Below are 11,421 nucleotides of genomic sequence, written 5' to 3' on the forward strand. Positions count from 1 at the left end.
ATCAAACTGAAGTAATCGCCTTTTTGGAGCAGCCACATCTCTGGTCGTTTTCCTTGCACCTTATGTCTAGCCGTTCCTACACACTAACAAACTCATCAAAATTATTCAAAGAATATTTAAATGGAAATTGAGAGACAGTTTGTCGTGGGGATTTCTCTTTGCCACTTTTCCTTTGAAGACCAAACATCTTAACCTGAAAATCTCAACACAAAAGTTAGGAAATAAAACCTCACACTCTCAAGTGTTTAATCTCACTCACTCAAGTGTTTCTCTCAGATTTTATGGTAATCACACAAGCTTCTTCTCAATGTTCTAAGAGAACAGATCAAGGAATCCCAATGGGTAGATCCAAGCAAACAAAGGGTTTTTTTTTTTGTAAAGAGAGGAAGATAAGAGATTTAGCTTTTGGAATCCGCTTTAACCACCTCTAAGGCTGGATTTCTCCTCAACCAGCAGGCTTACTCTTCCACCACCAATCCACAATCGAAAACTTTTGATTTTTTTTTATATGGATGGTAAAGAGGGGCCCAGATTCAAGAAAGATAGAAGAATTTTTTTTTTTTAGGAAGAAAATGGTAGATGAGAAAGATGGAATGAAAAGAGATACCGGAAGAGTGGCTCTGATACCACTTGATGCGCCCTAAGGAACGAACACTCGACCGGTAAGGCAAGATATGGACTCGATCCGTGAGGAAGGAGAACTGATGGAATGAATGGTGACACAAAAGGTTGCGGATGGCCCAATGATACTATCAGGGTGCTTGATTGTCGCCTGATATGACTCACAGGTCCGATAAGGAAGCAAACTCAATCTGTTGCCGGTTATGACGCACCGGTCCAACAAGAAAAAGCGTTTATTTGGAGCTAACCACACCAAAGAAAATTAGAAATGTTTTTGACAAAGAACAGAGAGAATACACTCAAAAGATAAAGGAAAAACAAGATTATCATTATTCATAAATGTGATTACATTATATAGAGTTTTCTAGTCAAAAGACTTAATGAAAATGTGGGCAAAAGAGACATAGAAAATGCAAACTTGACCAGATCTGGTCAAGGCACGAAAAATAACATTGACTGCAGTTGAACCCTTCAAATTTCACTGTCCAGGTTCAAAGAATCTTCAGCATGTCCTGCGGACATGGTCAGTACGCGGCCAGTACAGTCCAAACTAGCCAGAAATGAAGTGGCACAAACCAACTCGAAATCCACTCGTTCGAATCCGAATCTGGCTTGACCGTTGATCTTAAAATGCAAAACAGGAGGGGGAAGACAAAGTCCAGTATGGTAAAATCGGTCATCTGGCCATGGTTCCGAATGCATGTGGGACGGTCCAGTACGGTCAGTCTGGCCAATATAGTGAAAAATATGAACCTCAGATAAAATGTTCAGAACGTCCTGAACTTCATGCTGGTCTGATTCCTTGGACTGGTCCGTGGACTGGGGCACATCAAGAGGAAACAACAATCAAAGGTAAATTGGCAAGAGAGTTGGATTTAGCTCAAATAGATCATCAAATCAAGTCAAGAAACATGTCGAAGGAAGGAGTTTTGATACCTCATGGAGCGTGCAATCAAAACCACCCAATGCCGATCACAGTATGTAAATCCGATGCAACATGGGACAAAGACTCCCACAAAGCTGGCATTGCATGGGTCATATCAGATCCTATACACTCTTTCAAAGCTCCCAGATCGAGCACAATGTGAGTTCCCCCTAGTGGCTGAAGCATTAGTGATGAGAGCTGCTCTCCAAGCGGTGATCTCCTTGGATATTACTCACCTGCAGATGACCTCCGATAACCAAACCCTTATCAGGGCCATCAACGACAAGCTGTTCGAGAAGGAGAGTTACGGTATCTCAAGGATCGATGAGTCTTCCTCTTTGTTTGTCCATCTATCTTTCTGTTTTTTTCCTAGGGCTGAGAATGAGCAAGCTGATGCCTTAGCAAAACTAATTTTCAGAAATCCAAACCTTGTAATGGTCCGGCCTATGGGCTAAACTCTCTTATTTAGTATTTAATGAAGTTTCCGTTGAACCAAAAAAAAGTCTACTCATGTACTGGCGTTCTTTTTTTTTTTTTTTTTTTTTCCGTCAAGGTTTTTTCTTTAATATTGCATAACGAAGAAACAAAAGCCCGAACCCAACAGAACTGGATCCGGGCCCAGCAATATTTTACAAACCAAAGCCCACAAACAGTCGGACATCCATTCAAACAGAAAACAGGCCTGCAGCCCACAACAGTCAACTCGAAATCGGCGGCCCAGACTTCCCCTTTTGGCCGACTCGTCAAGGAGCCGGGACGCATGTTGAAATCTCATCATCAGCACGCCACGCGTCAACCGATGCCTCAGCCTGACCGTCACCTATGCGAGAAACCGCCTGAGCACCGCCACCGACATCCTCGTTACGCCAGAGCTCGAAACCGGTGAGCCTCCAACGTAACCACTTTTCTTCAGCTTTCAGAACTCTCTGCGGAGAGCATCCTCGATCTCATCGAGATCTCATCCGTCTTACGAGAGCCGCGACCCACAGCAACACATACATCACACGCTATACCCGACCACCACTTCTCACCACTCGAGCCGGCGACGCAAGGCTGTGTAAGCCTTCACCCCCCGGAGACAAAACCGAGGAGAAGTTGCTGAAGAAGCCAACCACCTCCCGGAGACTTGAGCCGGCGACGACGGAGCTTTAGTAGCCTCCACCTCCCGGAGAAGAACTTCACCACGCTTCACCTCCACACGACCGCGCCTTCACTCCAATAGCCCAGCCACCGTTGATGACGGTTCGCTCCTCGAGCTATTGTCTCCGGGTGAGAGTCAATCAGAGCTCGGGCAAAGCGAATCAGGGGGAGGATGACGAGAGAACAACAAGGATACGGACTGCTTTAACGGAAGGGAAAACCAAGAAGTTCCGGCAACGGCACGCGCGCCTACGCGCCGGCCGCTCACAGGAACCAGATCTACTTTCTCTCGCCTCTCTCTCTCTCTATCGTTCCATGTACTGGCGTTCTTATCTAACATCTTTGTGAGGTCAATTCTCAAAATTAATAAAAGTAAACATTCTTCAAAATTAATAAAAGTAAACATCGCTGTAGATCGTAAACTCGAAGACGTAATTGGTAAGAGTACAATGTATTTAAGTTTACCAAAAAAAAAAAGTACAATGTATTTAATAAGATGACAATGTAACACTTACTGTAGATATTTTGCTAATGTTCAACTTGTAAATTATTTGTTTTATGAATTAGAATATAGAGAAACTTAATTAAAATAATTAAGCCATGAATTGAAAATTTTAATTAATAGCTATCTAATAACGGAAAATATTATATAAATTGTCAAGTTGGAAATCAAACTTACTGTATTTTGATCATGACATATAATGTATATGAGTTAATATGAACTCATTTAGTCAAAAAAAAATAAATAAGAAGAACTCATCGGACAAATTATCTATAAAAATGTTTTCCTTTTTTTTAAAACACTTATAAAATGTATCTAAACTACACTTTTTATCTTAGAGAAAGGAGAGGAACACCCGCCGTTAAATTTAGATTAAAAATACGTTCATCCGCCGTAATATTTATAGGGGAGACTCTCTCTTTTACATATCTTTCTTGTAACAAATAATAATATAAATCACACGAGCGTGATTGAATAGTAAGGGGAATTTAGAAAGTTTTTTTTTTTTTTTGCTAACAAAGAATTTAGAAAGGTGCTGAGCATTCCGAATTCAAAATTTACCATTTCAGATATATTCTTTTGTATGGCCAGATGATATATATAAAATTCTCACTACGAGCAATCGAGTCTTTCTAGCATTGGTAAATAGAGCCTAGAAGATTTAATCGGTTAAATTTTGATCCGCTGAACACTCTCGAATCTTTATATATAAAATACAGTTTGCTTCACTCATAGGCCATCTACATGAGATTCCACGTCACTAATTCGAACTCCTAAAATGCGCCACGTGTCCCGGCCATTTAAAACGTTGCACTTCATTTAATTGGAAATCTGCTGGGCTTTTTGCAACGCTTTTTCAAATCGGTAGCGTGATATGTGTACTTTGTTTTTTCTTCTCTACGATAGACTATGATTTTGGGCCTGACAGATTAAATTAAATAGGCTTTCTAAATTTGTTGTGTTTACTGATCAAACCCATAACATAAACAGACATCCTCTCCGACTTCAACATTTTCATATTTGATTCCTAGGGTTTATAGTGTTCTTCATCCTCTGCTTTGGTAAACTTTCCATGGAGTTTTTGACGGTGATGATAGAAGACTATTTACGGAGAATCTCAGGAGCAATTTGCCATACGTGTTTTAATGTTGGGTAAGGGAAATTGAAACGTTATGGATGCATTCAATCGTTGTCATTAACTACCATCTTAACTCCTTTATCCCATTCATATCATGATCCTCATTCAATGCACATCTCCTCTCTTCAGTCGGTGGATCTCATTTATAAAAAGGTCAGCCGTCATGCCCTGAACAGCATCCTTTCATTCTTTACAATCCAAAAAACAATTCTGCAGAATGGCGATCTCATCTATCCTTCTCACTGATTTAAACTCAGGTCGCTATAGGCCATCGACGAAGTCTGTTTCCTCAATTCTGGGAGGCGAAGAATGTGCAGAGAGGCGGCGAGCATATCTGTGTCGATATGATTCCTCTTGACTCGAAGGTATCTTCGGTGATTTGAAAAACAAACACTTTCCTTTTCCTTTGAGATTTATAAGTAACGATGGGATTAATCATTTGAACATTATGTTATGTGCTTAATACGTTGCAAATCGGTTCCGTAATGTCTCTGCCATTATTCAGTCGATGCAACTGAGGACCCCTTTACATCACTTAAACCAAGAGGAACGATTGGCTCCCACTACAACACATTCAATACCCCTCCCCTTCTCCATGGTTACAGTAGAAATCTTCTCCTATAAATAAGGATGTAATCTTCATTGAACTCATCACTATGATGATAAAGTTTTGGGTTTCATCCAGGGATATGAATGTGTCTTTGATATTGGTAAGTCATTGCTCTTTTTGCTTTTTGGTTAATTTTGATCTATTGATTCTTTGTGTTTGATGTGATTTGCTACATTGCATTAATCACAGAGGTACACCAGAACATCGTATTAGAACTTTCACACTCAAGAAAGATGAAGCCATATGCGTAAGTAGACATTCTAAAGGGTCTATATGATTCAAGGATATTATAGGCTGTTCATGAGGCCTGCTTAGTTACTAACATATTTCTAACAATCCAATACTTTCTTGACAGTGGGGTGTTGCATTTTGTGTCTGTTGGGTACCACAAGAAAAACATTTGGCTATGGAGCTATGTTTCTGCAACTAAAACTAAAGAATATATCTTTCACAGCTCTCTCACTCTGTAAGATCGTAATCTCTCTTCCTCTCTCTGATAGTTATCACACTCTTTTTGGCTTATCATCTTATTAAGATTCTCGATTTCTGTCTTGAGTTTGTATCCTTCTCAGTGTTGTTTTTAGTCTCGAGGTGCTAATGACCTGATTGAAATTTCTTCTTCTTTTTGCTACTGAATAGTGCCAAATAATAAGATTTGTTGTATTGTTGTTTTAGTTTCTTTGTGAATGAATCATTGTAAATGTCTTCACTTGGCATCAAGGTCGGCGAGAGCGTGCATATGAGAGTTTCTTTTGGAAGTGATCCAAGCCAACAATCATGGATACAAAATGTTAGAATCTCTATCCACTCAGTCATAATGATATTGGACTCTCCATTAACACCTAGGATGTATGTCAATTTGCTTTCCCTTTTCGCTTGAATCAGATTAGCTAGCTGTCAAATTATTCTCAACCAATTGTTTCTTGAATAAGGTGCACATTCGGGTGTAAGACAAGTTTAAAAAAACGATCAATGGAATCGGCGAAAGAGCTGGAACCTTTGTTTTTGATCAGAACGTTTGTGTACATTCCAATAGATGAATTCGAAGCTGCAACGATTTCCCCCGTTTAGGAGTTCCCCTCACGGCAGAGCTTCACTTTGGTTGAAGACGATCATCCACTTTTAACGTGTTGTTGTCGTATTATTTACACTCAATGAAAAAACCACCACGAATTAGTTTTCATGTTAATCTTTGATACAAAAACCATTGGCTGATTATTATATCACTGGAAGACACATGTCTAACAATAATAATCTCTTTAAATAGTTTTTTAATACTTTGGGAGTAAGAAGACAAGGAATTAAAAACTACCTATGAATTGGTTATAGGTTTAATATATATATATATATTTCAAATTGTTATTGAACAAAATAGTTGGTAATAATGGAAACATAATTTGATATGTAAATATATATAATTTGTTTGTAGCATAACTCCAGTGAAGTGATGGAGGTTCATATATAAATCAGAAAAGATGTCCGCTGATTTTAAAACTTGATCAAATATTTAGAATAGAGTATGGTAATTCATCTTAGTGATGTTTTTGGGTAGGAAACTCAAAAATTACATAAAACATCATTAGTTTTAATGGATGTTTTAAAAACTAGCTTAATTTAAACTTAAGGTCGTTTTGGTCTTAGTTTTCATTGTGTAGGTTTCGTTATCACCATCATAGATTACTATATTTTAATATTAAAAATATTCGTGGATACTTAATTTTGTATAGCTTAATGTTTATTCTACTCTAATTATGATAGTTATGATGCTAAGTAAAATAAAGTTTGGAATACAAAATCATAGAGTACATTTTCCTTCTTATACCATTTTCCCTGGTATGTTCTTAGCGAGTTTTGCTTTAGAACATCATTTATTCATTGCATAAAAAAATTTGGTGGATTTTAACTGTTCGGTTAAATACAATATCACTATACAGTTTATATCATGAAAACAAAATTTCATTTGTTTTGTAAAAAGAAAATCATATTTGAAAAAATAACAAGTATATTTACTTTTCAGATAACATATTTATTTAGTCTTCAAATACAATAACATGTACAAAAATTTAATTAATATATATATTTTTAAATAATAATAATTTATATTAAATATTTACTTTAGTTAATTTAATTATTTGTTAATTTTCATCCCGCACGTAAGGCGGACCGACCCTAGTTATTTTAAAAAGAAACGAAATTATATTAAAATAGACCCAGTCTTTATTTTATTTTATTTTTTGATAAAGGGTTCGTCTTTATTTCATTTCCAAACCTTTATTTTATTTGTATAAGGTATCCAATCAGTAACAACAAACTAGTGTTATTGTGATTTGATTCTGGTTTTGCAATATTGCGACATTCTTCATCGAATCTTACGTTTTCTTATAATTATTTCATCACTAAAACAATCATACAATATTTAAAAACAATTAAAATCTATAAAATAAATCCAAAAAGACTCTTGGACCGCGTCACTCTTCAAATAGTGAACCAAGTAGATTTAATATACAAAGTGTCATCTTAAGCCAAGCCATTAGTCATAATTGAACGCTGATGGCAAACAGCTAGTAACGGCACGAGCTTACGCATAGCCATTCCCGGATTCTCGGTCATATCAATTTCCTCATCGTTGACTTTCTCCCAGTCAAAGCATTGAATCAACGACCCTAAAGCCAGGGACACCATCCTCTGACCCAAAGCTGCACCAGGACACGTCCTTCGTCCGTTCCCAAACATCATAAGCTTATTAGCGTTCGCAGCTGCTTTGTCTTCAAACCGCTCTGGTATGAACCTCTCAGGTTCATCCCATAGCTTCGGGTCTCTGTGGATGGCCCAAGAGTTCACTAGTACGATTGTGCCACGCGGCACGTTGTATCCTCCAATCTTGATATCTTCAGAAGGAGAACGCGGTACAAGAAGTGGTGCGGCCGGACACAACCGAAAGGTCTCGAGAACTATGTTTTGGAGATAAGGGAGATTCACAATGTCTGGCTCGTCGACCAAACGTTCTTGTCCAATTTTATCATCTATCTCGGCTTTTGCCTTTTTCAACATTTCAGGGTTTTTCAACAAATTAGCCATTGCCCATTCTAGCGTCACGGCTGCAGTATCCGTTCCCGCAAGCATCATACTCTATTTTTATAAGTTAAATATGTTAGTTCATCTATACATATTTTTGCAAATATAAAATGTAAAAAGAGAGAGATTATAAAGTGTACTTACAAGCATGAGGCCTTTGATGATGACGTCACTGTAATACTTAGGTTGTTCATGTTGTAAAGACAGCAAATGACTAAGCATTGTGTTGCTCTCTCCATCTCTTCGGCAATCGTCGAGCAGACGCTGTAAGAAAGTGTCCATGGCTTCGCCGAGTGCTTTCACTTTCTTCTCGTAGCTGTGTCCGAACACTTTAAGAATCGGTAGATAATCTCCTGGATGGCTTGCACCACTATTATCGTTGATCTGCGTCACTAGTTTCTTGAATAGATTCGCTTCCTCCTTGTTGTGAACCTTTAAGACATAATCATTTAAGGAAAATAATTTAGTCTGATTAGTCCACGACTCACATGATAGGGTCCATCTTTGGTAGGTAAGTAGTTAATATTTTTGTACAAGAACACTACAATTTCTAATTAAGTGTAAATGATTAGTGAATTACTCGTATTAAAGGTTATTTTATATTCATTTATTTAAATGAAACGAACCTGGTCTCCGTAGTAGCGTCGCCCTGTGACCATACGGACAATATTATTGAACGTCAAATCTGCAAGAAGAGGCTCAAGCTCAACGATACGGCCATTATAGTCACGTGAGAGTTTCGTGAGCAGCCGTCGTATCTCGTCACTACGAACGGAGAGGAACCCTGTGAGGCGGTTAGAAGAAAGAATCTCAAGAGAGCATATACGGCGGAGATTACGCCAATGGTCGCCGTAAGGTGCGGTTCCGATCGTGGTGTAGTCGTAGGCGACGTACTTGGCCGTCAGAAAGTGCGGCCTGTTTGTTAGAATGACGTCATTGTCACCAGTGAAGCATTCTTTGACAAGGGGCAAAGAAGAGATCACGACGACTTGGCGAGAGCCGTAGCGGAGGGAGAAGATGTCACCGTATTTTTCTGTGAAGCGGCGGAAGAGACGGTGTACAGGCGGTTTCACGAGGTGGAGGTTGCCGACGATGGGAAACGGAGTTGGTCCTGGTGGGAGATTGAAACGCTGCGTTTTGGATGAGATTAAGAATTTGTAAGCTGGTATAAGCAATACGAATGGCAATAAAAACAGAATGTAATCCATTTGTGTGTGTGTGTTTTCTTTCGTTTTTTTGGCGGTGGTGGGTGGGTGGGTTTGATTCTATATACTTAGCTCACGAATGGTTCAAATGATAAAGGTTGATGGCCTATGTGTGTCTATTTATATATATATGCGGATGGGGTTTATGCCTTAAAATAAGGAAACAAATTTAAATAATGAGTGCATATTTTGAATGTTGACTCTAGGAGTTTTTGAATCATTGCATACCACGTCAAGCTTTGTTTCAGAGAAAACCGTTTTTTGATGCCCAACATATCACGAAATATTCGATTTATACCCGATTTATATAGTTGTGTTAATATCTAAATTTTCAAAAATTTCAAATAATATACCTAATATTTATTTTTTGGTCAAATCATACCTTAGTCGTCCCATCAGCTTACACATCATCTAATTTTGCTGATTTAGATGTTACTTCAACTAATTTTGCTCACAAAAACGCCAAGTGTACATTTTTGAAAAAATAAAATAATCATTTTATAAAAATATTTTTTTAGAAAATGTAAAATTTATAAATTTTTATCATTTAGTAAAACTAACAAAAAATAATTAAATAATTAATCTTATATAAGAAATATATCTGTAAATGTTTCGATCATATCAATATACCTTCCTTATAAGAGTTATATACGTTGTAATGTATCAAATTCAATACTACTGTTGCAATGTGTTACTCTTTATTAATCATGAGTATGTTATTTACATTTAAACAATTTAGATTAATATATCATAAATATTTTAAATAAACACAACCATAATTAATTATGAATATGTTATTTACATTTCAAGAATTTAGATCAACATATCATAATTTTTTTAAATAAACACAACTATAATTAATCGAGAGTAACACGACTGCAATACTAGAATTGAATTTGAATAATTACAACATATATAACTCTTATCAGAAACGGTATTGTGATATGATCGAAATATTTACAAATCTATCTCGTATATAAAATTAAAATTGAATTATTGAATTATTTTTATTAATTTCACTAAATAATAAAATTTTACATTTTCTAATTTTTTTTTTCTAAAACGACTATTTTTTAAAAAATGTACATGTGCCATCATCGTCAGCAAAATTAGCTGACGAAGCATCCACCTCATTAAAATTAGATGATCTGGCAGTTGATGTGGCGACCGATGTATAATTTGGCTAAAAAAAATAAATATTATATATTTTCTTTGAATTTTTTAAAAATTCAGGTAAATTTTAGCGCATCCATATAAGTTGTTTTCCCCCTTGTTTCATACGACTTTTCTTTGACTATAACGGGTTATTATAATATTGTTTTTTTTTGTTATGGCGGTCCACAAAATAGTGACATATGAATTTTCCTGGGGAAATTTCAATATAAGTTTGGTTTTGATACTTTGATACTATACATAATATTGATACTAGCTACCATACTATGTAGACAGTTCAAAACGTGGCTGTTTAAGATTATCTGTTCAAAACGAAGATGATTTTTCAATGCAGTATTATAGATAGCTGGCCTCAGCTATTTAGAAATTAAAATTTTCGTAGTTTATTAAAAAATAAGTAATAATTCGTGCATGAGTGAGATCTTTTATAAAATATTTGATAGATAAATAAGTTCTTTCAAAAAATATTTTTAAATAATAACAACGATATGTAAAATAGATTTTGATAATTTGATAAAATTTAGAATTGAATTTTTTAATTTTTATCAATTCAGATATAATAAGTAGTTTTAAAATTTTTAAATTAAATATTTATATATTTTATATCGTATATAGTTTAATTTATATATATATATGTATATATTAGTGTAGACATCTATTAGATGATTATTTATATCTTATCATAAAAAAATTAAATCACTGATCACAAAAAAATAAAATAATGTGAGACTTTAACAGTTTCAATAATTTATAATCATTGGTAAAATTTTAAATTATATTACATATACAAAATATAAATTATTCTTATATTATTGCATTATTTATTTTAATAATTTAAAAATATTAGAGAATACACCAATTTTATTAAATATTTATTTTTAAAATAATAAATTGCCATATATATTATTTTTTATTACATTAGATCATTCCTTAGTTTTATTTAACGAAAGAAAGAATAATAATTTTCTAGATTACTAAATAATTTTATTGTTTGTTGAGTAAAAGATTATAATATAATTTAGATGAATCAGT

General features: G+C 35.5%; 1 protein-coding gene across 1 annotated transcript; it reads right to left on the reverse strand.

Annotated features, from left to right (window-relative positions):
* Positions 1-7,237: 7,237 nt before the first annotated feature.
* LOC106377533 (cytochrome P450 81F2-like) lies at positions 7,238-10,018 on the reverse strand. Its single transcript, XM_013817789.3, has 3 exons — positions 8,638-10,018; positions 8,156-8,443; positions 7,238-8,065 (listed from the first exon to the last, which is right to left on the reverse strand). The coding sequence occupies exons 1-3, from the start codon at positions 9,217-9,219 to the stop codon at positions 7,454-7,456; spliced, it is 1,482 nt and encodes a 493-aa protein (XP_013673243.2). The 5' UTR covers positions 9,220-10,018; the 3' UTR covers positions 7,238-7,453.
* Between the last annotated feature and the right edge of the window lie 1,403 nt (positions 10,019-11,421).

The sequence above is a fragment of the Brassica napus genome, chromosome C2 (assembly GCF_020379485.1).
Source record: "Brassica napus cultivar Da-Ae chromosome C2, Da-Ae, whole genome shotgun sequence".
In the NCBI taxonomy this organism is placed as follows: Eukaryota; Viridiplantae; Streptophyta; class Magnoliopsida; order Brassicales; family Brassicaceae; genus Brassica; species Brassica napus.